This window comes from Portunus trituberculatus, chromosome 4, assembly GCF_017591435.1.
Source record: "Portunus trituberculatus isolate SZX2019 chromosome 4, ASM1759143v1, whole genome shotgun sequence".
Taxonomy (NCBI): domain Eukaryota; kingdom Metazoa; phylum Arthropoda; class Malacostraca; order Decapoda; family Portunidae; genus Portunus; species Portunus trituberculatus.
Window position 1 is genome coordinate 3,404,631 of NC_059258.1, and position 27,940 is coordinate 3,432,570.

General features: G+C 41.0%; 4 protein-coding genes and 2 long non-coding RNA genes across 8 annotated transcripts in view; 4 read left to right on the top strand and 2 right to left on the bottom strand.

Annotated features, from left to right (window-relative positions):
- The first annotated feature begins 165 nt into the window (after nt 1-165).
- On the top strand, nt 166-9,552 carry LOC123512919. Its single transcript, XM_045269579.1, has 7 exons — nt 166-401; nt 1,183-3,011; nt 3,827-3,963; nt 4,890-4,992; nt 6,884-7,054; nt 7,547-7,700; nt 8,529-9,552. The coding sequence occupies exons 1-7, from the start codon at nt 347-349 to the stop codon at nt 8,780-8,782; spliced, it is 2,703 nt and encodes a 900-aa protein (XP_045125514.1). The 5' UTR covers nt 166-346; the 3' UTR covers nt 8,783-9,552.
- Nucleotides 9,553-10,308: 756 nt separating this feature from the next.
- Nucleotides 10,309-16,147, top strand: LOC123512934 (116 kDa U5 small nuclear ribonucleoprotein component-like). Its single transcript, XM_045269631.1, is given in 7 exon segments — nt 10,309-10,443; nt 11,216-11,373; nt 11,375-11,525; nt 11,930-12,117; nt 12,209-12,377; nt 12,484-13,720; nt 13,723-16,147. Coding segments are annotated over 6 exon segments (2,922 nt in total). The 5' UTR covers nt 10,309-10,443; nt 11,216-11,236; the 3' UTR covers nt 14,763-16,147.
- On the bottom strand, nt 16,053-20,179 carry LOC123512957 (nudC domain-containing protein 2-like). 2 transcript variants are annotated; one of them, XM_045269709.1, is made up of 5 exons: nt 20,021-20,179; nt 19,809-19,907; nt 19,418-19,525; nt 17,920-18,123; nt 16,053-17,056 (listed from the first exon to the last, which is right to left on the bottom strand). In XM_045269709.1, the coding sequence occupies exons 2-5, from the start codon at nt 19,899-19,901 to the stop codon at nt 16,889-16,891; spliced, it is 573 nt and encodes a 190-aa protein (XP_045125644.1). In that variant the 5' UTR covers nt 19,902-19,907; nt 20,021-20,179; the 3' UTR covers nt 16,053-16,888. The 2 variants fall into 2 exon arrangements, with proteins under 2 accessions (XP_045125644.1, XP_045125635.1); XM_045269700.1 differs by having other exon boundaries at nt 19,998-20,158.
- Nucleotides 20,180-20,601: 422 nt separating this feature from the next.
- On the top strand, nt 20,602-27,377 carry LOC123512950 (SREBP regulating gene protein-like). Of its 2 annotated transcripts, none has more exons than XM_045269686.1 (4): nt 20,602-20,879; nt 21,491-21,638; nt 22,294-22,445; nt 23,268-27,377. In XM_045269686.1, exons 1-4 carry the CDS (start codon nt 20,751-20,753, stop codon nt 23,463-23,465), a joined length of 627 nt encoding a protein of 208 aa, XP_045125621.1. In that variant the 5' UTR covers nt 20,602-20,750; the 3' UTR covers nt 23,466-27,377. The 2 variants fall into 2 exon arrangements, with proteins under 2 accessions (XP_045125621.1, XP_045125612.1); XM_045269677.1 differs by having other exon boundaries at nt 20,603-20,879; nt 21,488-21,638.
- Nucleotides 21,420-27,940, bottom strand: part of LOC123512987 — a 14,349-nt gene continuing 7,828 nt past the window's right edge. The window contains exons 2-3 of the long non-coding RNA XR_006677228.1: nt 23,898-24,099; nt 21,420-21,453 (exon numbers count right to left, since the gene is read on the bottom strand). This is a non-coding gene — a long non-coding RNA (uncharacterized LOC123512987). The remainder of the gene's footprint in view (nt 21,454-23,897; nt 24,100-27,940) is intronic.
- Nucleotides 27,725-27,940, top strand: part of LOC123512989 — a 1,582-nt gene continuing 1,366 nt past the window's right edge. Inside the window, exon 1 of the long non-coding RNA XR_006677229.1 lies at nt 27,725-27,940. This exon is cut by the window's right edge and continues 740 nt beyond it. This is a non-coding gene — a long non-coding RNA (uncharacterized LOC123512989).

Here is a 27,940-nt window from a genome sequence, read left to right on the forward strand (position 1 = left end):
CATTTTTCTTTATTTTCTTCCTCGTGATCACAGGTATTGATGGAGTTGTTGGTTATAAAGTAGATTTTTATATTTGTTGCTCATACATACCTGTCATTCATTTTTAAGCCATCAGTACCATAAATTTTTCGTAGTAGAACTGTATCATGGTTATTTCACGTTTATTTCCTGTTTATATCACCACATATTGAGTACAGAGAGTCTTTGATAGTGAATATAGGTGCATGTGGTGAGTGTGTCAGGTATTGTGTGTGGTGTGGCCAGCGGCGGGGAAGATGTAGCTGATAATGCAGAACGCCAGAACCCTTGGTAGAGGTTATCATTGAGAGCTGGGCAGGTGCCAGGCATGCAGGTGGTGACCGGGGCTTATAAATACCTGGTGCACTCGTCCCTCGGCACAGGTGAGGTAATGCATGCACTCATTGCACTAGGCTGTCTTCGGGGAGCATGTCAGCCAGTGTCACTCTCTGATAGGAGCGTGGTAACATAACAGGGGCGTGTGTCTCCACCGTGGACTCCTGCCTCACACACTTCACCAGATAGCATCACTTCACCATGACAGTAACCTTACTCTACTGATTTCCAGACACTGGCTCTTTATTTCTGGGGGGAAAATGTAACGCCTTTCAATTGATCTACATTATGAGAGGATTAACAATGAAATCAATGAACTGAATGGATCTGACCTAACCTAACCTAATGTAAGCACCAATTGAAGATGCTAATGTTATTTTGGTCCTCTCCTTTATGCACACTATACAGTTATTCCCTCAAGGCAGCTCTCACTATAATGAAAATAGTTTGTGCCTTAAGATTATTAACCTATGTGCCTGTTTTCTTTTATAGGGGAAAAATTCTCTTATAGGTATTTAACATGTCAGAGAGAAAGAACCTGTCTCATCAGAAATTAAGACTGTAGTTAAGAGGTGAAGTTAGCCAGCTCTATCAATGTTACCCATGAGTTTGCTGCTACTGGGAATTATCTGTAGCTTTTCCACCTTCTCTCTTATTCATAGGTAGCTGATCAAGTCTTTCCCTTATCACATGAAGCAGTGACAGATCTATGACTAGGGTAGGCTTGTTATCAGAAGGAAAGGTAGAAATTACCAAGGAAAGTACAGTTAAAGAAGCATTTGAGAGAAGAGTAAGATGTCTGAATTAATGTCTTCTCTTGTGCTTCAGACACATTGAAACAAGCCAGCAGTCACCTCAGGGTCTGCAGACAGGCACAACCACTGCACACCAAGCCAACTCTGCTGCCACACTCAAGCACCACCGCACTGCAAACACTCCCATTGCAGCCTCCATCCTGCCGTCACACACCACCACCTCACCTGCTCCCTGCACTACACCAGAGATACTCAAGACCATTACTACTACCACTCAGGACATCTTCTATACCACACATCCCTTCTCACCTTAGACCACATTCTTCACCCTACCACACTCACTCACTACCACACACACCCTGCAGTCATATCCTACCACTTCAGATCCCCACAGCCTCACCCACAGTCCCCACTCACTCACCACTTCACAGGATAAAGGAAGCTGTTAGGGAGATTGCTATGGAGAACACCGCACCAGAGGAGAGGAACCACAAAAGAGCAAGGGAACAAGACTCCACCTTAAGTCCTCCTGCCAAAAAAGTCCATCACAAGAAATCACCAATTGAAGAAAGTTGTGATGATGTAAAAACTTCTACCCAGTCACCAAGCTGGCATCACATCCAGCCTGACAGCCAGCAATACACCCAGCCACACAGCGACACTCACAGCCAGTCCCAAAGTCTTCACAGCTTCCCCATCAACCAGATACCTTATCAGCACATCAGCCAGCCCTCAAGCCAGCCACATATCCAGCCCACCAGCCAGCCCCACAGCCCAACCACATGCATCCAGCTGTACCAAGAGCCACAAGAGTGTAGGTACAAAGACAGAGATACCAAGAAAGAATTAACAAGTGGCAGATCTGAAGGGGAACTAGACACTGGAAGGCTACAAGAGAAAGGAACAGCATTGGAGACTGGAGAAGAGGACATGGAGTTAATCAGAGGAGGGACTAGTGGTGAGAAATCCAGAGAAATAAGTAGTGTAGGCTTGTTATCAGAAGGAAAGGCAGAGTTTACCAAGGAAAGAACAGATAAAGAAGCATTTGAGGAGGAAGTAAAAGGTGAAGGGTGTCTGTTTGGAGGAGAAGCAAGTGAGGAGTCAATGGGGATGAATGTTTTGTTGGATGGAAAGAAAGATGAGAAAATAACACTAAAGGAAGAAGGAAGTAAGAGAGAAAGGGAAGAAAAGGAAACAAGGAATAAAGAAACAATTTATATGGAAGCAGATGCAGAATTAACAATCAAAGAAGAAAAAGGACTGAGAGAAATAGAGAAAACACATAAAAACAGTGAAATCTTGACAGCCACTTCAAACACAGCCCTGCCAGCCAACACTGCACTAGAAGGAGAAGAGGAACTGAGAGAGTTAAAGACAAAACCAGGAGATGTAGAAATAAACAGTGATATCCAGACAGTCACTTCAAAACCAGCACTACCAACTAACACTGCACTAGAAAGAAAAGAAGAGGAACTAAGAGGAAAGAATGAAATAAAACCAGAAGACTCACCAACACACCACATCACCTCCTTAAGCACTCCTTCATCACCAAGAAAACAAGATACACACAGAGAAAGAAACAACACAGAACCAACTAAACGTAAAGCAAATCTAGAGTCACAAATCACAAACAAAACACCACAAACTCCCAGGAACCTCTCTAAAAGGACTCGGAGCTTGACAGAACTAGCCGCCGTCACAAAACACAGACTAGGCAGCATGGATAGTCTAAATAGCACAGCAGGCTCTTCACAGCACACCAGGACCTCCAGCATTGACTCAGCAAAGGAGCAGCACAGCAGGAAGAAGAAACGATCAAGTCAGAGTAAAAAATTGAATACTTCCGGGGAAAAGTATCTTCGGCCTAATTATTTTGTTGGGATTCAGATCTCCAACCCTGCCGTGAGTTTGTGTTTTGTTGTATTGTGTTTTATTGTGTGTGTATTTGCCTAGTTGTAGTTGTAGTTTTATAGGGCCTGGGCTTTATGCTCATATGGCCCTGTCTCCATATCTACACTTATCCAATTTTTCTTTAAAACTATGTACACTCATTGCTGACACCACTTCTTCCCTCAAACTGTTCCAGGTCTCAACACATCTTTGTGGGAAACTATATTTTTTTAACATCTCTCAGACATTTTTCCTTCTGTGTGTGTGTGTGTGTGTGTTTGTATGTTATTCACCATGGTCATCTGCTGGTCACTTGGCAAGCCTTTCCCCTTTGGAAAAACTCAGAACTCATATTAACTGATCTTTGGGAAAATGAGACCACAACCCCTCAAGTTACATCCCATACCTATTTATTGCTAGGTGAACAGGGGCTACACATTAAGAGGCTTGCCCATTTGCCACGCTGCTCCTGGGACTTGGATTCGTGCCCTCTTAGTTGTGAGGGCAGTGTGCTAATCACTACACTATTGCTCGGGGACTAGCATCTAAGAGGACTTTTTTTTAATTGTTTTTTATTGCTCTTGGCCAAATTATATTTAGAATAAGAAAAAAAGTCCTTTTATAAAAACTCAATATTTCTGCCTTACCCTACACTCTTCCTCTCAGATTTGCCCGCTAATATATATATATATATATATATATATATATATATATATATATATATATATATATATATATATATATATATATATAAAAAAAAAGATCCAGGTCTTTACATAAAACCTCAATAGTATTTCCATCTGACACCACACTGTTCCTCTCAACAGATTCACCACGGACTTCTGAAGGTGCAGGAGGACTTGATTGAGAATGACGAGGCATTGGTTCGCACCCTGGTGGACGTGGCCACTTCACACCTCACGCTGCTTGTGGCCTACCTTGACACAGAGGACTCCATCGCCTGGTGAGATAGGCATCCATATTCAGGTGGTGGTGAGTGTTGGATCGGGCAGACATCCACGCATATGTTTGAATCCCACCATGCATTGCCTTGAAACTTTGCCATTTGTTGAGTGGTTTAAAGTTACCTACATGTCACCATGATACTCAGGTTCTAGGTGGTGACACCAAAGATGCACTTGGTTGGTGATATGGGCCCTAATAAAATTGCCTGCACCACTAATGGGTGGAAGCTGAACAGCATTTCCAAATACTCTTCAAGTATACCTACAGGCACTATAGGCCATAACATAAAAAAAAAAAAAAAAATAACTGCAACAGTTTCCCAAGGCACAGAGACAACTAGCCAGGTTTTGAAGACAATTTTTCCTTTTAGTAAACTAGAAGTCTTGCTAATCTATCACCAGAACCTTAGAAATATTCTTAAGAAACATGATAATCTTCAACCGGGGTATTTGGAAAGCAGTGATGGTGAGAGAGCAAAGCATTTCAGAATACTGGCCAGTGAATGATGCGTTAGGTTAGGTGTAGTGTGAGTAAGATTAATTAGGTTAGGTTTGTTTAGGTTAGTCAGTATGGGAATGACAAATATGGATAGTTTTTGTAAGGGAATAGATGCTGAATGACACACAAAGATAGAATGAAAAAGCAAGACAATAATACCTTTTTATTTTTATTTTTTTTCTTTAATCACCAACAAAGATGGAACGAGAGAGATAGGTAATGTGATATCCTTTTTTTTCTCTCATTTCTCCTTTTTTTTTTTTTTCTTTTGTCTTTTCTCTCTTTCCTTCATTTCCATCCCTTTCTTCCTTTGTTCTCCCATAGAGTCATGATAATGCTAAACAGTTGACAAAGTACCAACATTTTGCTCCCAGATAAGAGATCCATCACAGTGCCAATGATAACGCTGCCTTGTGTGTTACCCAGTGCCAGTGCCGCCCTGGAGGAGAGTGCCAACAGGATGAGGGACGGGCTGAGTGCCACCCCCATCACCCTCACCTTCTCTGGGGTCAGCAATTTCAATAACCAGGTCAGTGTGCAGATGACCTGATTGTGTGTGGAGGTCGTTGTAGTGTTAACCTGTCAAGGACTGTTATATCTTTGTAGTGTTAACTTCTTCAGTACTGGGATACATTTTTGCCTTGAGTTTTTTGGATATGATTAGACAATTTTATTTACATTAGGAAGGGCCTATAGAGGTCAGAAGATTGATAGCAAATCTTCACTATTTTAATCCCCCCCATAAGTTTCTGAAGCTTTATAAAATCACCAAATAGTAACCAGAATGAATATGGATATGCATCATGGTACTGATGGGGTTAACCTTTGCACTGTTACAACTTTGCTGCATTTCCCTTGCTGCTCAAGGCTTTCTTCTTCCTCTCACCCTACTCTGTCCACCTCTCTAATGCAAGATATAACCAGTACTCTCAATCATTCACCACTACTCTGTCCACCTCTCTAATGCAAGAGTTAACCAGTACTCTCAATCATTCACCACTACTCTGTCCACCTCTCTAATGCAAGAGTTAACCAGTACTCTCAATCATTCACCACTACTCTGTCCACCTCACTAATGCAAGAGTTAACCAGTACTCTCAATCATTCACCACTACTCTGTCCACCTCTCTAATGCAAGAGTTAACCAGTACTCTCAATCATTCACCACTACTCTGTCCACCTCTCTAATGCAAGAGTTAACCAGTACTCTCAATCATTCACCACTACTCTGTCCACCTCTCTAATGCAAGAGTTAACCAGTACTCTCAATCATTCACCACTACTCTGTCCACCTCTCTAATGCAAGAGTTAACCAGTACTCTCAATCATTCACCACTACTCTGTCCACCTCTCTAATGCAAGAGTTAACCAGTACTCTCAATCATTCACCACTACTCTGTCCACCTCTCTAATGCAAGAGTTAACCAGTACTCTCAATCATTCACCACTACTCTGTCCACCTCTCTAATGCAAGAGTTAACCAGTACTCTCAATCATTCACCACTACTCTGTCCACCTCTCTAATGCAAGAGTTAACCAGTACTCTCAATCATTCACCACTACTCTGTCCACCTCTCTAATGCAAGAGTTAACCAGTACTCTCAATCATTCACCACTACTCTGTCCACCTCTCTAATGCAAGAGTTAACCAGTACTCTCAATCATTCACCACTACTCTGTCCACCTCTCTAATGCAAGAGTTAACCAGTACTCTCAATCATTCACCACTACTCTGTCCACCTCTCTAATGCAAGAGTTAACCAGTACTCTCAATCATTCACCACTACTCTGTCCACCTCTCTAATGCAAGAGTTAACCAGTACTCTCAATCATTCACCACTACTCTGTCCACCTCTCTAATGCAAGAGTTAACCAGTACTCTCAATCATTCACCACTACTCTGTCCACCTCTCTAATGCAAGAGTTAACCAGTACTCTCAATCATTCACCACTACTCTGTCCACCTCTCTAATGCAAGAGTTAACCAGTACTCTGTCTTTCATACCTTTCTCTGGCAAACTCTGGAACTCTCCGCCTGCTTCTGTATTTCCAACTTTCTGTGACTTGACATCATACCAAAGCAAAGTGAAACAGACAAAAAGACACGCAGTGGAACAAATCAAATACAAAGAAGCAAAATAAATAAGTAAACAAACAGTGAGAAGGACATTAGGTAAGAAAAACAAGTAAAATAGACAAAAATATAGACAGTATGAAGTGAATTAAACACCAAAACAACACCAAAGCAACACTAAGCAACACCAAACAACACCAAGTAACACCAAACAGCACCAAAGCAACAGCAGGCAACACCAGACAACACCAGGCAACACCAAACAAACCAATCAGCACCAAAACAACATCAAAGCAACACCAAGTAACACCAGTCACCACCAATCACCACCCTAACTTTCCTGCAGGTGGTGTTTGTGCAGGTGGTGGAGGATGAGCAGCATGGGAGGCTCCTGGATGTGGCAGAGTGTGTGCGGCAAGTGTTCTCCCAGCGTGGTGTGTGTATGCCAGACACCAGAGACCTTCACCCTCACCTCACCATCGCCAAGCTGTCCAAGGCTCCACGCACCAAGGGAAAGGTCTGTGTGTGTGTGTGTGTGTGTGTGTGTGTGTGTGTGTGTGTGGTAAGTTGAAAGTATGTACTTATTTCATTATGCATTTATGATTAGTGTTTCTCTCTCTTTTCTCTCTATCTGTGTCTCTCTCTCTTCTCTCTCTTCTCTTCTCTTCTTCTTCTCTCTCTTCTCTTCTCTCTCTCTCCTCTCCTCTCCTCTCCTCTCCTCTCTCTCCTCTCTCTCCTCTCTCCTCTCCTCTCCTCTCCTCTCCTCTCTCTCTCCTCTCCTCTCCTCTCCTCTCTCTCTCTCCTCTCCTCTCTCTCCTCTCTCTCTCTCTCTCTCTCTCTCTCTCTCTCTCTCTCTCTCTCTCTCTCTCTCTCTCTCTCTCTCTCTCTCTCATGTTTTGTCATCATTAACACTATCAGGCACCATTAACACATATATCACCATTAATACTACCCCTAACACTACTAACACTCACTATCACCACTAATATATCACCATCTTCCGTCACAGCATTCAGTACCAAGAAAGATTGACCCAAGTTTCTACAGTCACCATACGTTACTTCACTTTGGGTCCCAGACAGTGGCCAGCCTGCAGCTCCTCTCTATGAACAAGGGAAAGGACCCTCGCCGCTACTACCACTGTGACAAGGAGGTCTGCTTTGGTGGGTAGAGCTTGTGTACCTTTGTGTTTCATCTGGTGTGTTGTATTTTTGTCTTGGGTGTGTTTGAGTGTGTTTCTTATTTTTTGTTAAGCTTTTGTGGTTTCTAGTTTGTTGTGGTGTGTTGCTGTGTTTGTTTGGGTGTGTTTCTTAGCTTTTGTTGAGGTTGTGTGGTTTCTAGTGTGTTTCAGTGTGTTGCTGTGTTTGTTTGGGTGTGTTTAGGTGATGTGTTTGGGTGTGTTTTGTGTGTTTTAGTGTGTTTCTTTGTTTTTGTTGACCTCTTGTTGCTTCTGGTGTGTTCTGGTGTGTTGGTGTGTTTGGGTGTGTTTTGTGGTGTTTTTTGGTGTGTTTGGGTGTGTTTTGTGGTGTTTGTTTTGTTTTGTTTTTGTGTGTTTCTTTTCTTTATGTTTTTATTTTTTGAGTTTTTGTGGTTTACTTTATGTTCTGGTGTGTTGGTGTGTTTTGTGGTGTTTTTTGGTGTGTTTTAGCGTGTGTTTCTTTGTTTTTGTTGACCTCTAGTTATCTGGTGTGTTCTGGTGTGTTGGTTTCTTATTTATCCATCAACTTGCCAACTTATTTCATTTTCCCATTTTTTTCTATCTTAATTTATCTGATGTATGTTTCACACTTTTCCCTTTCATTCTTTGAGTTTCTTTGAGCTCCACATCACTTCCACACCACCCCCAAAAAATAATAAGTAAATTAATAAATAGAAATAAAAAAGACTCACTCCATCTCTCTCTCTCTCTCTCTCTCTCTCTCTCTCTCTCTCTCTCTCTCTCTCTCTCTCTCTCTCTCTCTCTCTCTCTCTCTCTCTCTCTCTCTCTGTAGACATCAAGGTGAAGGAAGAAAAGGACCACTCAGGATGTTGTTTTCCGCGCCGCCCTGCCCTGCCACCAAGCTTTTACCGCAACTACTCCACCACTACCACAACCACCACCACCAGCAGCCAACCAGAGGACCCAGGGGACACACAAGAACCCAGCAACAACCCTTGGTTCGTCCCATTCACCACAGTGACGGCCCTGATAGCTGGGGCTCTGTTTCTTGGCTTCGCTCTTGCCAGGATACGAGGGAACCAGTGATGATTAAGTGAAGTGAGTTAGTAGCTAGGGATGTGTTCCTTGGCTTTACTCTTGCTAGGGTATAAGGGAGCCAGTAATTACAAAGTGGAGTGAGGTATCCTTCAGTACTAGGACGCATTAATTTTTACCATGAGTTTGTGTACAATTGGACCATTTTATTGACATTGTGAAGAGCCTATGGAGGACAGAAGATTAATGGCCAAAGTTTTCACTATTCTAATCCTCGTATAAGTTTCTGAAGCTGTATTAAATCACCAGATAGTAAACTGAATGAATATGGAAACATGTCATGGTACTGAAGGATGTGACTGACTTGAGGGAGTGTTAGTATGAGGAGGTGAAGGAAAGCAATACAATTTTTTTTCTTTTGTTTCTTTTCCTCTGTTTAAATCATTGGTGTTTGAATGTTAAATACTGCAGTGAGAATAATTGAGTTGTGTTTGAATGTTGAATAATGCAATACTGTGTTACAACTTGAGTAATTTACTTGTTGTTTGATTTAAATAATGATGTGAAGTATTATTTATTGGCCCTGTGTTTGAGTGTTGCATAATATAGTGCTACATACATCACACCTCATACTTCAAGGCTGCCCTCACTCACAATCACAGTGCAGCAGGGACAGTAACCCCCAAAACTGGCAGGCTACAGGGAAGGCATTATATATGAGCTGCCATATCTACACACTACCTACAATGCTCAGTGCCTTAAGTGTGGCAGCCTGTCAGCCCAAGATGTGTATTTTTGTAGAATAAACCATTGAGATGTTCTATTAATGTGTGTTTCTTGTATAGGGTTCAACTGTGGTAACACTTCATTCATTCTCTCTCTCTCTCTCTCTCTCTCTCTCTCTCTCTCTCTCTCTCTCTCTCTCTCTCTCTCTCTCTCTCTCTCTCTCTCTCTCATTATATTAGCATTTGGCATTTGCAAGAACTGTAATGAAGCAATGGAGGTGATAGAATAGAGAATCACGTGGTCTGTGTAATAAGTCTGGTGTTACTTATTGTGAAAGGAAGCGAGGCGGGAAGGAGGAGGGCAAGAGAAAAAAGGAGGGGGTGATGAGAGAGGGGGTAGAGTGAGGGATATAATTACTAACAAGTAAAGAGAATTTGTCCTGTACATTCAGGTAGGACATTTTGAAAGAGTAGTTGGAGCGATGAAGTGATTCGGAACATGGCAGACAGCTCGCGTAGATTGCGTCAACGTAACCAAACGTTTCAAAACCAAATTCCTTCTTTGTTGGAAATTACCAAGAGATTATTGAATAAAAGAACACGATAAATCAATAATTTAAAGATTCTATGCAGTTATCAATTCAGTAAAGGCGATAAACATAATACATATGTAGTTTTTCCATACTGCATACATTAATACCCTTCCTTTTATTGTTCCCTACTGGTTTAGATGCCATATTTCAATAATTTTCAAATATATAAGCCTAGTATAAATTACACTTCTTTTTTAGATATGTGAAAACTAGAAGATACTAATATGTGAATAAAATAAATAAATGCATCGTTGCAAATACTCCTCTTGCTGATGATGACGTTGAGTCCCGGGCCAGCGTTGTTTACCTGTACTGGCCACATGTGCCGCGGGTGTTGTTTTCCTTCATAGCTGTGTCACTACAAGACTTTGAGAGCTGAGGGCGTGAGGAGCAGGTAGTGTGACCTCGGTCTGTATGTGTGTAGTGGGTGTGGGTGTCAAGGAGGGTGTGTTTGCGTGGTAGGAGAGGGCAAGTGATGGGAGGGTTGGGGAGTGACACGGAGAGGGGAATGGTTGTGGTGATTAGTGGCGACTCTTGTATAGGCGTATCCAGTCATCTCGCCCACACCAAAAGGTCGTTTCGCCCAAAGTCAGTTGGCCCACTCGTTGGAGTCATTTCACCCACATTAGATAATTCCTGTACTGTGCACAGCCAAGTTAGATTTGATATCGCAAGTGCGCAATTGTTATTCTAATTCGAATTCAGATTCATATTTGTCGAATCTTACTCAACAATTCTGAAGAATAAATGAGTATTTCTCATTATTAATGCTAAGTCCTCAAACTCATCAATCTCCACTGTACAACACACTTTCATTGGTGCAATCAATAAGACAACACCAGACAAAAATTATTCTAATAAGAAAAGAGAGTTAGACAAATTGGTAGTCAGGATGATGTTGAAGATCTGCAGCCACTCAGTCATGGAAAACAAGGGTCATTTTTGTAGTTTCATAACAAACCTTCTTTATGACAATGAAATATATATGAGAAACATTAATTACAGCATTATGTGATCGAGTACAAACATTTATTTGTATAATTATGATTTATAAATAAATAAATAAGGGTGGCACAACTGACTGAATAAGTGTGCAGCAGGTAGAAGTAGCCTCTACAGAATACTAGACATTATTTATAGTTTTCACCATTAATCCTCCTTACCAGCTGACACACACACACACAAGCATGGATGTGGACCTTTATGACGAGTTCGGCAACTACATCGGGCCGGAGCTTGACTCAGATGAAGAGGAAGAGGAGGAGGATGACGACGACTACCCTGACCCAGAGCAGGACGTGAATGGGTTCGAGGAGGAGGATGGCGGACCGGGAGGAGGAGGAGGTGGCATCCCAGGCAGTGGTGCTGCACGAGGATAAACAGTACTACCCCAGTGCTGCTGATGTGTATGGCCCGGAGGTGGAGACTATTGTGCAGGAGGAGGATGCACAGCCACTCACCCAGCCTATCATACAGGTCAGGTCAGGTTAAGTTTGATTAGGTTAGGTTAAATTAAGTTAGGTTAGGTTAGGATAGGTTAAGTTTGACTAGGTTAAGTTAAATTTGGTTAGGTTAGGTTTGGTTAAGGTTGAGTTAGGTTGATTTAAATTGGTTTAGTTAAGTTAGATTAGGTTAAATTTGACTAGGTTAAGTTAGACAGACTCCCTTCCTCTATAGTTTGTTTTATCCCAGAACCTTCCCATGTATATTTATTGATTGATCTATCCATCTATCATCCCCATCCACTTTATCTAATTCATCCATTTATCTATCTATCTGTCTGCCTATTTATTCATCCATCTATCTTTCTGTCTATCCATCCATCCATTCCTCCCTCCCTCCCTCCCTCAACCCACCACTAAGACTCATTTCCCACACAGCCAGTCAAGGTGAAGAAGTTTAGCCATGTGGAGAAAGACCTGCCCATCACCAGCTATGACTTGGAGTTCCTGGCCGACCTGATGGACAACCCTGGCCTGGTGCGCAACATTTCCCTCATTGGACACCTGCACCACGGCAAGAGTACCTTCGTTGATTGCCTCATCCACCAGACACACCCAGAGTTTAGGTGTGTGTGTGTGTGTGTGTGTGTTTGTGTGTTTGTGTTTTACCTCATTCGGATACAAGAGTTAACCAGTGGTCCTCTCCCTCCCCCACAGGAGCAAGGAGGATGTGCCGGTGCGCTACACTGACACACTGTTCACGGAGGGGGAGCGCGGGCTGAGCATCAAGGCCACGCCCATCACGCTGGTCATGCAGGATGTGCGCAACAAAAGCTTTCTCCTCAACATCTTTGACACGCCCGGGCACGTCAACTTCTCAGATGAGGTATGTGCTGGTGCTGGCGTCTTAGGGTTGGGTTGGGTTAGATTAGATTGGGTGTGTCTTTCTGGCACTGAGTGGCATCCTAACTGACACACACTGACACACACAGGTGACGGCGGCAATGCGTCTTAGTGATGGTGTGGTGCTGTTCATTGACGCTGCGGAGGGTGTGATGCTGAACACACAGCGGCTGCTGAAACACGCTGCACAGGAGCGTCTGGCCCTCACTGTCTGCATCAACAAGGTGGACCGCCTCATCTTGGAGCTGAAGCTGCCGCCACAGGATGCCTACTACAAGCTGCGGCACATTGTGGAGGAGGTGAACTCCCTGCTGCAGCAGTACACAGACCAGGACAACCCGCAGATCATCTCCCCGCTGCTGGGCAACGTGTGCTTTGCCAGCTCCCAGTACTCCCTCTGCTTCACCCTCAAGTCCTTCGCCAAGCTGTATGCACAGCACTACGGCTACGACATTCCCCTGGAGGATTTCTCCCGCCGCCTGTGGGGCGACATCTACTTCAACGCACGCACCAGGAAGTTCACCAAGAAGCCGCCCACCTCCACCGCCCAGCGCAGCTTTGTGGAGTTCATCCTGGAGCCGCTGTACAAGATCTTTGCGCATATCGTGGGCGACGCGGACACACACCTTGAGTCGCTGATGGAGGAGCTTGGCCTGCACATGAGCAAGGAGGAGCAGCGCATGAACATCCGGCCGCTGCTCAAGCTGTTCATGAGCAAGTTCATTGGTGAGTTTGATGGGTTTGTGGATATGTGCGTCCAGCATGTGCCGTCACCCCAGGCCTACGGCAAGCACAAGGTGGAGTCCACCTACACAGGGCCAATAGACAGCGACCTGGCCCTCACTATGATGCAGTGTGACCCTGAGGGGCCGCTGGTGGTGCACACCACCAAGCAGTACCCCAACGAGGACGCCACCACCTTCCACGTGTTTGGGCGCGTCATCTCAGGCACCATCCGCGCCAACCAGGAGGTGCGGGTGTTGGGGGAGAAGTACACGCTGATGGATGAGGAGGACTCTCGGGTACTGACGGTAGGGCGGCTGTGGGTGTCTGAGGGGCGGTACAGCATCGAGGTGAATGCCGTGCCTGCAGGGAACTGGGTGCTTATCGAGGGCATTGACGAGCCCATCGTCAAGACGTCCACCCTCACTGACCTGCCGCCGGCCAGCGAGCTCCACATCTTCCGCCCGCTCAAGTTCAACACCCAGTCGGTGATCAAGATCGCGGTGGAGCCGGTGAATCCCTCAGAGCTGCCCAAGATGCTGGATGGTCTGCGCAAGGTGAACAAGTCATATCCACTGCTCAACAACCGCGTCGAGGAGTCTGGGAGCACGTCATCCTGGGCACTGGCGAGCTGTACCTGGACTGTGTGATGCACGACCTGCGCAAGATGTACTCTGAGATTGACATCAAGGTGGCGGACCCCGTAGTCAGCTTTTGCGAGACAGTGGTGGACACCTCCTCCCTCAAGTGCTTCGCCGAGACGCCCAACAAGCGCAACAAGGTCACCATGATTGCCGAGCCTCTCGAGCGTGGTCTGGCAGAGGACATCGAGGGGGAGGTGGTGCAGATCTCCTGGGACCGCCGCCGCCTTGGGGAGTTCTTCCAGACGCGTTACGACTGGGACGTGCTGGCCGCCCGTTCCATCTGGGCCTTTGGGCCAGACCATAGTGGGCCAAACATCCTGGTGGACGACACACTGCCTTCCGAGGTGGACAAGAACCTGCTGTCCTCCGTGCGGGACTCCATCGTGCAGGGCTTCCAGTGGGGGACCCGTGAGGGGCCGCTGTGTGAGGAGCCCATCAGGAACTGCAAGTTCAAGATCCTGGACGCTGTGATTGCCGAGGAGCCGCTGCACCGCGGCGGTGGCCAGGTCATCCCCACGGCCCGCCGTGTGGCCTACTCCGCCTTCCTGATGGCCACGCCGCGCCTCATGGAGCCGTACTACTTCGTGGAGATCCAGGCGCCAGCAGACTGTGTCTCCTCTGTGTACACGGTGCTCACCAAGCGGCGTGGCCATGTGACGCAGGATGCACCGGTGGCCGGCTCGCCACTCTACACCATCAAGGCCTTTATCCCAGCCATCGACTCCTTCGGCTTTGAGACGGATCTGCGTATGCACACACAGGGCCAGGCCTTCTGTCTCAGCGTGTTCCACCACTGGCAGATTGTGCCTGGCGACCCGCTGGACAAGAGCATCGTGATCCGCCCCCTGGAGCCACAGCCCGCCACGCACCTGGCCAGAGAGTTCATGATCAAGACGCGCCGCAGGAAGGGCCTGTCAGAGGACGTCTCCATCAACAAGTTCTTCGACGACCCTATGTTGCTGGAGCTGGCCCGCCAGGATGTCACACTCAACTATGCCTAGACACACACACACACATCTCTGTATCCAGGTATGTCTGCTGCTCTACACACACACACACACACACCACAGCTTTCATTATGGTGGTGTTGTCTGCTGTCCACACACTATTGTTATGGTGTTGTCTGGTGGACACAAACACACACACACACACCATGGTGGTGATGTTAGCCTGCTGGACACTTCATCGTAGGCCGTGTGTGTCACTTGACTGGTGATGGAAAGTGGCAAAGTGTTCTGCAGACTCGTGACATGAAACATCCAGCCCAGGAAAGCAAAACAAGACTGTTCAGTGAAGGAACAGTAACAATACTGACTTTTCACAAAAATAATGATGAAATGAGACTCTTAATTGAAGTGTTAGTGATTATGCTGACTAATTTTTTATCTTTATCCCTTAAGTGCCCATGAAAAGCCCACACTGTATAAAAAAGGGAAAGTAGGAGAAAATAACACCAATGAAGTAATAGTGATAATACTGTGTTTTGTACATCACACAATAATTCAAAAGAAAAGTAACACTTCAATGAAATGATGACTAATACCAAATTGTTGATGTATTGTAGAAACAGATCCATATTGACATCTTTGAGGGAGTGTTTGGCAGTGAGTGGTGGAAGGTGCCACTGGGAGATAGGTAGGTAGTTTATAGTAAGAGAATTTTGCAACAGATCAACGTTATTAAAAAATTGTGTTATGTAATTATGTATTTGTTTTTATTTTATTATTTTACCTTTTTTCATTTATATATAGACACACTTCTATTTTTCCCATTTATTTCTCTTCACTATGTCATGATTGACCAAGGACATAAAAAGACATATATAAAAAGCTTACATACATATTTGTCTTATATAATTATGTATGTATTTTTATTCTAATATTGTATCATTAATTATCTCATACACTTTTTTCATTTATTAATTTTTTTTTCTTTTTATTACGAGTTAGTCTTTTTTACACTTTCTTTTTATTTATTCATTTTTCATTACAAGTTAGGAGTCTTACACTTTTCTTCTTTTCATTTATTCATTTTCATTTCTTTTCATGACACGTTATGAGTGGCCATTGACAAAAAGCATACAAAAAACACAAAAATCATTGCACTACTTCAAAGATTTAATCACAGAAGACCCAAGAGTGAGACATTTTATCCCATTCTTCTGGATAACTCGACTCAGACCTGCCTGGGGACTGGCATTTTTTTTTTTTTTTTTTTTTTTTTTTTTTTTTTTGCTCCCTGCCCAGATTTCCCTTGCATAGAAAATAAATAAATAAAAAAAAAATAAACAATGTAGGTGATTATGTTTACTGTGTCATTGTGTACATGTGCTAGGGTTGGCCTCAGAGTTTTGTACATTGAGTGAAGTACAAATTGATGAATACTGGTTTTGGTTTGCTTCACCACCACCACCACTACCACCACCATCATCATCATCATCACCATCATCATCATCATTGTCTCCTCTACTATCACCACCACCCTCACCAAATGCTACTGAGATATTAATGCTTCTCTATTCTTCACCAAATGCCACTCAAATATCAATGCTTTTCTCTATTGCTCACCAAATGTTCCTCAGATTATTAATGCTTTTCTCTATACCTCACCAAATGTCACTTGGATGTAAACACTTTTTTTCTACACCTCACCAAATGTTCCTCAAATATTAATACGTTTCTCTTCTTAACTTCTTTCATACTTTTCCAGCACTCTTTTGTATCTAGAAATCAACTTTTTCATACTTTTCATTGCTTTTTTTTTTTTAGGCATCTTTATTTTTATTTTCATACTCTTCATTCTAATATAGTTTTTCTTCTCTCTTCAGATGTTGGTTCTATTATTCATATATTTTTTAAACATGTATTATCTGTGTGTATGTGTGTGTGTGTGTGTGTGTGTAAATGTGAATGAGTGTGTATGTGTGTGTGTGACAGTTCTTCAGACATTTTTGGATAAAGATTTTACCACTAATACATTTCTTCAGTTAGTGTGTGTGTGTGTGTGTGTGTGAGAACCTAACCATACTACAACAAAGAATGGCAGCTGTATTCTATCAGACAGTGAAGACTCCATCACTGAGAGACAAGCTGGACACTGGAGGGAGACAGTGACTACATTTCCTGCCTCAGCTTCCTTCACTACTAACTGGCTGGCTATCCTCCTTCTGTTCCTTCTTCTGCTCCTCCTCCTGCTTCTCCAGTGTCTGCCGTTCCTCCCACTTCTGCAGGAGGGAATTTGGCACCTTGTCGTATCCCTTCTTTAGTGTGGCGCTGCTGAAGTCAAACCCGGGATTCTGTGAAAGGAAAGAGGTAATAAAAACACTAAACTGAACTAAACTAATAAAATTGTACGCCGTCGGGAGGAATATTAAAGATGTGTTGCGGAAGCTTACCAAAGGGACATTTCTCTTCATACATGTTATTAAAGATGCTAATAACTAAACTACACTAAACTAACCCAATGATTTCATGCAACACAAATAACACTCTCAAAACACCAAGTAACACCAAGAAGTGCCCTTAAGATCAACATATATTGTGAAGAGTGAAAGAAGTAGGTAATAAATAACTATACTAAACTAACACTAATAACTAAATTAAACTCAACTAACCTAGTCTAACCCAAAAATATCATGTAACACAAATAACACTCAAAACACAAAGGAACACCAAAAAAATTCCCTTAAGATCAACACGATGCCTTCAAACACCTAAATAACATCCAAAACACCCACACAACATCCTGAAACACATCAAAGACCCTTAAAATACCACAAACACCTAGAAAACACACCAAAATACTCTAAAAATACCCCAAACAATGTAGAAACACCCCAAACACTCAAAATACAACAAACACCCAAAACGCACCTAAGCACCCTTAAAATGTCCCAAACAATCCAAAAAACATCTCAAAAAATACCAAACACCCTAAAAATATAAAAAAAAAACCTGAAAAAACATTCCAACTACCCAAAACACTTTAAAAATACACCAAAAAACATTGAAAACACACCAAAACACAACAAAACACACTAAAACACCTTCAAAATACACCAAAATATCCTCAAAACACACCAAAATAACCCTGAAAAACCCTAGAAATTACCTAGAAACACACACACACACACACACACACAAACACACACACACATACCTCCATCTGAAAGTGCTCCAGATCTAATTTTTTCCTCATCTCCAGCAGCACGAATGGGTCGGCCAGGAAGCGATCGGAGAGAAGCCCTTCCCACAGGTTCTCCTTAGTGCAGGCATCGGCCTTGCTCATGGCGATGTGTAGTAGCTTCTTGTCCTCCAGAGTCCATACTGTCTCGTCAGCCCGCACCACACCATACAGTGTGCCCTAAGGTAGCTCTTATTGATTAACCCCTTCAGTACTGAGATGCATTTCCATATTCATTCTGCATACTATTTGGTGATTTTATACAGCTTCAGAAACTCATGTGGGGGTTGGAATAGTGATGACTCTGGTCATTAATCTTCTGACCTTTATAGACCCTTCCTAATGTCAATAAAATGGTTTAATTGTACACAAATCTCAAGATAAAATGTGTCCCAGTACTGAAGGGAAAACAAATGTTACTTTCTTTTGTTTTCAATTACTTTTTTTTCTCTCTCTGTTTCTCTCTTATTGCTCAGTGTTGTGTAGTGTAGTGTTTATATATAAGCTTTTTTCTTTCCACTTTCTTTTTTCTATTTTCTCTATGGCAGGTGTTATTGATTACAATCTTACTTTGCTTTTGTTTTCAATTACTTTTTTTCCCCTGTATACGTATTTCTCTCTCTCTCTCTCTCTGTCATTGTTTGAGTGTTGTGTGGTGCAGTGTTAATATGAGCAATAGTTTTCTCTTCTTTTATTTTTTCTGTGTTTGTTTTCTTTAAGGTGAGTATTATTGATTAAAATGTTGTGTGGTGTTGTTTTCATGTTAATTCTCTTTCTTTTCATTTTTTTTTCTATATTTCCTCTAAGGTAAGTCTTATTACTGAAAATGTTGTGTCATGATGTGTTCATATGCTTTCTTTTCTTTTCTATAATTTTTTCTCTGTATTTTTCTCAAAGGCAGCTTTTATTACTTAAAATATTGTTTGGTGTTTTCAAGTTACTTTTCTTTTTCTTTCATCTTTTGTCATTACTATTATATATTTTTTAACCTGAACTAATTATGGCATTTAATATTCACAAGATCTATTTTCTTCCTTTTCAGTTATGTGTGTGTATATATAGTTATATAGTTATTCCTCTCTTCATGAATATAAGATAGATTAATAGAGAAAAAAGCTTGTTAATTCACCACTATCATATATTTCCCAACTCAACTAACTAAGGCATTTCAATTTACGAGATCCATTTATCCTTCTCAATTAATTTTTCTCTACATGAACATCAGATTAATGGGAAAAAAGCTTCTTCATTCACTACTGTCATCTATTTTCTGAGTAAGACATTTGATATTCACAGGATCTATTTCTCCTTAACAATTAACACTTCTCTACATGAACATGAAATTAATGGGAAAAAATGAGTTTATTCACCAGTTTCATTTTCTTTACATGAATGAGACAGATTAATGGAGAAAATGTTTGTTTATTCATCATTATTACAAAAACATCATTGAGTTCACTGCTGCCACACTCACCTCAAAGACCAGCTTCCCCAGCACCACCACCTTGATGTGTGACGGCCGAACCTCCACCTGCATCGCCTTGGACCGTGTACCCTCAGGCACCAACACCTCCACGTGCACCTGGACACACACACACACACACACAGAAAGAATTATTATGAATTATGTTCTCTTTACTATCAATAATGTACACACACACACACACACACACACACACACACACACACACCAATAGATTAACTAATAAAACACCAAGAAGTCAATAAATATAACACTATAGCTTAATTTTGAATGTAGTAGAGGAGCGAAAGAGCATAACCATTTATTTTCCGCCCCCCACAGACACACCATAACCATTCCTCCTCCCCACACACACACACACACACACACACACACACGTTACCTCCGCCACAGTCTGCCACCAGCGCCCCCACTCCGTCAGGCAGGGCACGAACCCACTACGCTCATCAAAATTCGTCTCCACGTAGTCTGGCATTCTTCACTGTAATAAAGGCATAAATTAACAAGCTGCTAACTACCCTAATGCTACACCAGGCTTGTTTGCACTGTCACCAAGCCTAAAGGTGCTTACAGGTGTGTGGCGAATGTGTGTACCTGTGAGGAGGCAGGTGTGTGCCGGGGAAAGTGCCAGAAGGATGCTAGGGAGAGTGTGAGGGTGTTGGTAGGCACTATAAGGTTTCTGTCACCTATGTCCTCTCCTCTCTTGGTGCTGGATGCGGGAAGTCACGCTGTCGCCATGTTGGAAATTCTCTAGCTAATTTTCTTTTTACTATACTGAAATTAAATGTTGGTTATATTAAGTTGTGGATTTTCTTTTATTTTAGTTAATTTTTTTTTAGTATGTGACTGACTTAATGACTGGTGCTAGAGAAGGAAGGAGAGTATAAAGTGTGTGGTTAAGATGGCAGCAATTGGACTCATGACACATATTAGGTTGTGTGTTCTATCACTATCTATGTAAATGTTAAAGAAAACGTGTCAACAAAAGTGTTTAAAGGGGAGACATTGTTAATAAGTTTAAAATTTACTAATACACAACAGATACGACCAAATTAGGCCACTGGTGAAGGAATTAGGTGAAAAAATGGGAAATTATTTATATCATAGCTTTATTCATGACATTTCTCAGCTTGTATTCCCGTATGAATGTCACGTGTGTTTGTTTACAGGAATGACTTCAAGATGGCGCTGTGCTCTAAGATAAACAAGTAAGATGGCCACCGCCTGATCCTGCCATCCCTGCACAGCCTGGCCACCCTTGACACAGGCAGTGATGGGCGTCTGGGGCGTGGCGGGACCATGGTGACGAGTGGGGCGCGTGGCAATGAGAGAGTCGAGCCCCGAAACTACCATGATCACGGCCAAGGTCATGAGACTTCTGCGTAACAAAGTGTTCCTCAGTGTGGTGCTCTTGGTGGGCGTGGCCTACTGTGGACTGTCACTCTGGGCGGAGGTAAGGCCTGGCACTCCCCCCGCCCTGCCCCGCCCACTCTCTACCGCGGGGGGAAGGTTTTTATGGTGGGCGGGACGGGGTATGGGCGCGGCGGAGTTCTCAAGTCACGCCCATATTTTGAACCGTCATTGTTTGTTTTGTTTGTGTTTTTCTATCAATCTTTTATATATTCAGGTGTTAATTGTTAGTTTTACCTGGATAGCGTCCAGGTGATACGAGAATAGAGTGGGTTTTTTATTCCTCTTTAGTAAAAAACCAAGAGACAAACACCACAATCAATAAAAAGAACAAATAATAATTCAAACATACAAACACACATCCACTGATAGATATTTAGATAGATACGTTATTGACAATATCTACCTAACCATTGTCTGTCTGTCCGTCTGTCTGTATGAAGTCAAGTGGGCGTACGTATACATGAACACACCTAACCTAATCTTGTCCGTCTGTCTGTCTGTAAGAAATCACACACACACACACACACACATTTCCCTAACCAAATCTTGTCTGTCTGTCTGTCTGTATGAAGTCAATTGGGCATACAAACACACACACACACACACACACACACCTAACCTAATGTTGTCCGTCTGTCCGTATGTAAGAAGTCGAGTGGGCCGGGCGAGGATGAGGGTGAGGTTGGCAGCCGTGTGGAGTTCCATTGGGGGCCGGACCTGGTGAACGGCTCACTGGGCACCAAGGTCACCACTTGCCGCAACTCAGTGCAGGGCAAGGTGCTGCTGGCGGATGATCAGGGTGAGGAACGCTGGTGCTGGTCTTGGTGGTGGTGGTGGTGGTGGTGGTTGTGATCTTGTTTTTCTTATATCTTTTTTTTTATTTATTTATTTATTTTTCTGTCTATTTCTTTCTTTATTTGTTAGGTTTCTATTTTTTGTTTATTTCTTGATTTATTTGAGGAACGCTGGTGGTGGTGGTGGTGGTGGTGGTCTTGTTTTTTTTATTTATTTTTTTTCTTTGGTGTGTTTCTTGATTTATTTGAGGAACGCTGGTGGTGGTGATGATGGTGGTGGTCTTGTTTGTTATTATTTTTGTTTCTGTGTTTGATTTTTTTACCTATTTTTTTGTTTTGTTGTTAATGTTTTTCTTTATTTCTTGATGTAATTGAATTTTTTTTACATATTTTCATTTTTTCATTTACTGATTTTCTATTTTGTGTTTTATTTTGTGTTTTTGTTTATCTATTTATTTGTTTCTTTTTTGCTTGTATTTACTTTTCTAGTCTTTTTCTTTTCTTTATTGTTTTTTATTGTTTTAATTGTTTCTTGATTTATTTCAATTTCTAGCTATTTTCCTTTATTTATTTCTATATTGTGTTTTATCTATTTAGTTTTCTTATTTACCTCTCTCTCCCTCTCTCTCTCTCTCTAACACCCATCCCACCCACCCCCAGGCTATGTGTGTCACCGAGTGGATCGTTTGAGTACCGGGTGTTGCAATGTGGCGGTGGAGACGACCCACCGTCACGCCTGCGACACCTGTAACACCCACGGCTGCTGCGCCATTTATGAGTACTGTGTCTCCTGCTGCCTCCATCCCGATAAGGTGAGAGAGATGGGAGAGAGGGAGAAGGGAGAAGGGAGAAAGGATGAGAGGGAGAAGGGAGAGGGTAATAGTTAGAAGGAATGGGAGAAAATGAGAGAGAGAGATGGTAGATAGAAGAGAGGGGATAAAGTGAGAGGGATGAGGAGAGGAAGAGGAAGAGGGTGTGAGAGAGATAGTAGGTAGAAGAGAGGGAGATAAAAATGAATAAAAAAAGAGGGAGATAAGAGACAAGGTGAGAGGGAGAGGGAGAGTGAGAGAGGTAAAACGAGATAGAAGGAAGAGAGAGAGATAACAGATAGAAAAATGAAATTAAAGGAGAAAAATGCAAGAAAATAAATAAAAAAAATAGGGAGAGAGGGAGATAAGAGATAAAGTGAGAGGGAGAGGGAGAGAGTGAGGGAGGTGATATGAGAGATAGAAGAGAGACAGATAACAGATAAAAAGATGAAAAATAGATGGGAAAAGTACAAGAAAATAAGAAAAGAGAGATGGAGGGAGACGCCAGATGAAAAGATGAAAATATTGACAAGAAAAGTTCAAGAAAAGCAAAACAAATTAAAATGAACTAACAAATAAAAAGAAAAATAGACAAAAAATACAAGAATAAAAAGAAAGAGAGAGAGAGGAAGAGGGGAGAGGGGAGAAGGAAGGGAGAGGTAAACACTTAACGCTAAGAATTAATATTATGAGGTTTAGTTGTTAGAGAGAGAGAGAGAGAGAGAGAGAGAGAGAGAAGAAGAAGAAGAAGAAGAAGAAGAAGAAGAAGAAGAAGAAGAAACCACCACCACCACCACCACCAACCTTCCCTATTTCCTCCTTCAGAAATCGCTGCTGAAGAAGGTACTAGGGCAGATCAGCGAGAACAGCCCCTTGTATGCCTCAGTCTCGGACCACTTTGAGCTGTGCCTGGTGAAGTGTCGGACCTCCAGCCAGTCGGTGCAGCACGAGACACTTTACATTGATCCCAGAGCCAAGCATTGCTACAGCCAAGGCCCCCTCACCGCCAATAGTGAAACCTGAACACACACGCACTCACTCTGGTAGATAGATTGACAGATTGATAGATAGAACACACACACGCGCACACACACACACACACACAGATAAAATGTAAAAGAAGACTAACATGGACACAAGCATGCACACACACTGGTAGATAGATAAATAGATGGATTGTCTGATAGATAGAGAGGTAGAACACACACACACACACACACACACACACAGGTTGATACATACATAGATAAAATAGATAAAAAACAGTGAAACATGAACACACACATACACACACATATGCACACACACATACACACATGCATATACATACACATATACACACACAGGTAGATAGATTGATAGGTAGAACACACACACTCATACACATATACTCACATACAGGTTGATAGATACATAGAATGATTGGATAGATGTTTGAGTGGTGTAGGATATGACACACACACACACACACACACACACACACACACACACACACACACACACACACACACACACACACAGACACACACACATAAAGCGAATGTGACTCAGTGTAAATATATTAATAAGTAAATGAGTTGGTGGATAAACACACACACACACACACACACACACACACACACACACACACACACACACACACACACACACACACACACTTCTTGGCTGGTCCAGGAACTCTCATCATTAACGTCAAAGCAATTTTATATTCATTTTTTTTATTCAATTATTTTTTTCCATCTCACTGTTTTTCCCTCTTTCTCTTCCTTATTTTCATTGTTCTCCTTCTTTTGTTCATTTTGTTTTGATTCCTTGATTCTTTTCCCTCTCTCTTATTGTTCTTTCCTATTTTTCTTCCTTTTTTTCATGATTTTCCTCCTTTGGTACATTTGTGTTGGTGGGGAGTACACTTTTTGAATTAGCTTTTGTATCTCCTCATCTACACATTCCTCTTATTGTTTATTTTACTATTCTTTCTTATTCTTCTCTCTTTTCTTTTATATTTTCACATTTCTCTTTCTCTTGTTCATTTGGGTTGGTGGGGTTTGTACCTTTTGAATAAGCTTTTGTATCTGTTCATCTACATATTTCTCTTATCCTGTTATTCATCTAGTTATTCTCTCTTACTGTTCTTTTCTCTCTTTTCTTCTTTTTTTTCCTTCTCTTGTTCATTTGGGTTGGTGGGGAGTGTACCTTTTGAATTAGGTTTTGTATCTGTACTTCCTCATATTCCTCAGTTCTTCGTTATCTTCCACATTTCAAGCACTCCACTCATCTTCCTCCACTTGTTTTCCTCCCTTCACCACCTCAACACTTTATATTTTCATTCCACATCCTCTCATTCCTTTATTTTTCATTATCTTCCATATTTTAAGCACCCATTCATCTTTTTCCACTAGTTTTCCTCCCATCACCACCTCAACACTCAATAATTTTCCTCCACATCCTCTTTTATTCACATTTTCCACATTAAATTTTTGTGTCATAGGTTGGTATTCAGAGATGCTTTGTTCTCTCACCTCGACTATTTTCAAAGGCCACAGAAATGATTAGCGTCATTTTCAAGAGTGTTTCTCCAGTTAATAATGCAGAAATCTTGTTACTCTGCCTCTAGAACTACAAAAACGTCCTTGAAAATGTTCTATTCTCTCACCATGATTGTTTTCCCAAGCCACAGAGATGACAAGCAGGGTTTTCAAGAGTGTTTCTCCAGTTGATAATGCAGAAATCATGTCAATCTGCCTCTAGAAATGTAAAAACACCTTAAAAAAATAATGTAAATTTAGATAAAGCCTTTTAGTAATAGTGAAGGTGAAGCGCAGGAGTGTTTGTGAATTCCAACCATATTTTTGAACACGTCCTGACACTTGGTGGGTTGGCGTGGGTTGGTGTGTTCTGTGGCAGCTGTGTGTGGGGTGTATACAGGGTACCAGGGTGTAGGGTGTAGCCAGGGCCTTGTCAGGGTGTAGAAGGGTGAGGATGTCTATGTGTGTGTATGTGGTAACCTTTTTTTTTTTTTTTTTTTGTTTTGTTTTGTTTGTCTTTGTTTGGGAAATTGTGTCTTTTTCTTTTTCTTTTTTCTCTTCATTCATATATATTTTTTTTTTATCATTTTATTTGTTTTTATTTTGTCTGTGTTGGAAATTGTGGTTTTTCTTCGTTTTTTGGTTGTGTTTTTCTTTCTTTCTTTCTTTCTTTCTCTCTTTTTCAACCTTCATCATTTTTTTTTTATCAATTTTTTGTCTTTTTATTCATTTTCATTGTCTTTTTGTTGTAATTACTGTGCTCATCTTTATTTTGGTCCTGTGTTTTTCTTCCTTTCTCTTTCTTTGTCTCTTTTCATTCATAATTTTCCATTCATAATTTTCTTTCAATCTTTTTATTCCTTTTCTTTGTTTGTCTTTGTGATGGAAATGATGTATGTCTTTATTTTGGTTGTCTGTATCTTTCTATCTCCATCTTTCTCTCTTTTCATTCATTTTTACATTTATCTATTTTTCCCTCCTATTTTTCTATTATGAAGGGTTAAAATGACAACTAACCTATATTTACCCTTCCTTACCCTTATTATACCCTTAGTTACCCATATTTACCCTAATTTTACTTAACTTTCCCTAATTAACCCTTACTTAATCCTTACTTAACCTTATTTTATCATTATTTACCCTTAACCATTATTTAGTCCTAATTTCCCTGTATTTAGTCCTTATTTCCCATTATTTTACCCTTTCTCACCCTTCCTCACCCTTCTTTCCCCTTATTTACCCTGTGTGACCCTGGCTACCCCTGCCGCTGGGTATATTAGTGTAGGGCTTTCAGTGTGTGTGTGTGTGTGGCATGTGTGGTGTGTGTGTGTTGTGTGTGTGTGTGTGTGGCAGTGTGTGGTGTGTGGTGGTGTATGGCAGTGTTGATGTGTGTGTGTGGTGTGTGGCAGTGCTGTGTGTGTGTGTGTGGTGTGTGTGGCAGTGGTGGTGGTGGTAGTGGTGAGGTCTGCCATGCCACACCACATCACTCCATCCCATTGTTTGTGTTTGTTGTTGTTTGTGCTGATGACCGGCTGACGAGAAGGAGAATTTAGAGAAAGCACTTTGAAATAAATGCAAACACTTGGAAATGAGAGAAAAATACTTCAGAATAATAAGAAAGAATAATGATAATGAAAAGACACTTGAAAATAGTAATAAGGAAATGCTGAAAATAAGGAAAAACTTGAAAATTGTAAGAAAACACTCATTGATACTAAAAAACACTTGAGAATAAGAAATGTCAAAACGAGAGAAAAAAATTGAAAATAAGGAGAAATGCTGAAAACAAGGAAAAATAATAAGGAAAACACTGAAAATAGGAAAAAACTTGAAAATAATGAAAAATACATCAACTTTGTAAAGAAATAGATTGCTTCATTATTTATTATGTTATTTGTGATGATCCAGGAAATAAGAAGAAAAAAAAAAACAAAATAAGAAAAAATGTGAAACTCAAAAGAAATACACACCAGATCATGCCATTATGTATATTTTAGTTATTTGTGATGATAATTAGATAAAAAGAAAGAAAAATAAGATAGAAACACTAAGATATAAGTAAAAAGATAAGAAAATATATGAAACTCAAAAGAAATATATAAATACCACACCAGATCATGCCATTATGTATATTTTATGTGCAATTTGCTTAAAACAAGGAAAATAAGATAAAAACATTAAAATTTATAAAAGAAAAATAAGAAAAAAAGTTGAAATTGTAAAGAAATATATAAATGTACGCAAGATTGGTCTGTTATGTTTTTATGTGCAATTAGGTAAAAACAAAGAAAATATGAATAAAACACTAGAATATAAGTAGAAAATAAGACAAAAGGGTGAAATACTGTCAAGAAATGTATAAATGTCTCACCAGATCAGCCCACTATGTCTTTTTTCATGTGCAATTGTCTTAAAACAAAGAAAATAAGATAAAAAAAATAAAATATGAAAAAATTGGAAAAGAAGATGAAATAATATAAAGAATTGTATAAATGTCTCACCAGATCAGAACACTATGTCTTTTTCACGTGCAATTGTCTTAAAACAAAGAAAATAAGAAGAAAAAAAAATTATGATATATGAAAAAATAGGAAAACAAGGTGAAATAATATAAATAATTGTATAAATGTCTCACCAGATCAGAACACTATGTCTTTTTTCATGTGCAATTGTCTTAAAACAAAGAAAATAAGAATAAAAAAAAATTATATATATAAAAAAAAGAAAAAAGGTGAAATACTGTCAAGAAATATATAAATGTCTCACCAGATCAGAACACTATGTCTTTTTTTCATGTGCAATTGTCTTAAAGTAAAGAAAATAAGAAAAAAACACTAAAATTTAAGTAAAAAATAAGAAAAAAAGGTGAAATAATATAAATAATTGTATAAATGTCTCACCAGATCAGAACACTAAGTCTTTTTCATGTGCAATTGTCTTAAAACAAAGAAAATAAGAAAAAAAACACTAAGA

What these genes read in the sequence shown, in the direction of transcription:
- LOC123512919 (XM_045269579.1), top strand. Translation starts at nt 347, where the DNA reads ATGCAGGTGGTGACCGGGGCTTATAAATACCTGGTGCACTCGTCCCTC. An exon ending in GCACTCGTCCCTCGGCACAG is followed by an intron (nt 402 to 1,182) that starts GTGAGGTAATGC and finishes CTTGTGCTTCAG; the next exon opens with ACACATTGAAACAAGCCAGC. An exon ending in CTCCACGCACCAAGGGAAAG is followed by an intron (nt 7,055 to 7,546) that starts GTCTGTGTGTGT and finishes CTTCCGTCACAG; the next exon opens with CATTCAGTACCAAGAAAGAT.
- LOC123512957 (XM_045269709.1), bottom strand. Translation starts at nt 19,901, where the DNA reads ATGCCAGACTACGTGGAGACGAATTTTGATGAGCGTAGTGGGTTCGTG. An exon ending in GGTGGCAGACTGTGGCGGAG is followed by an intron (nt 19,526 to 19,808) that starts GTAACGTGTGTG and finishes GTGTGTGTCCAG; the next exon opens with GTGCACGTGGAGGTGTTGGT. An exon ending in TGGAGCACTTTCAGATGGAG is followed by an intron (nt 17,057 to 17,919) that starts GTATGTGTGTGT and finishes TTCCTTTCACAG; the next exon opens with AATCCCGGGTTTGACTTCAG.
- LOC123512950 (XM_045269677.1), top strand. Translation starts at nt 20,751, where the DNA reads ATGAGAGAGTCGAGCCCCGAAACTACCATGATCACGGCCAAGGTCATG. An exon ending in GCTGCTGGCGGATGATCAGG is followed by an intron (nt 21,639 to 22,293) that starts GTGAGGAACGCT and finishes ACCCACCCCCAG; the next exon opens with GCTATGTGTGTCACCGAGTG. An exon ending in GCTGCCTCCATCCCGATAAG is followed by an intron (nt 22,446 to 23,267) that starts GTGAGAGAGATG and finishes TTCCTCCTTCAG; the next exon opens with AAATCGCTGCTGAAGAAGGT.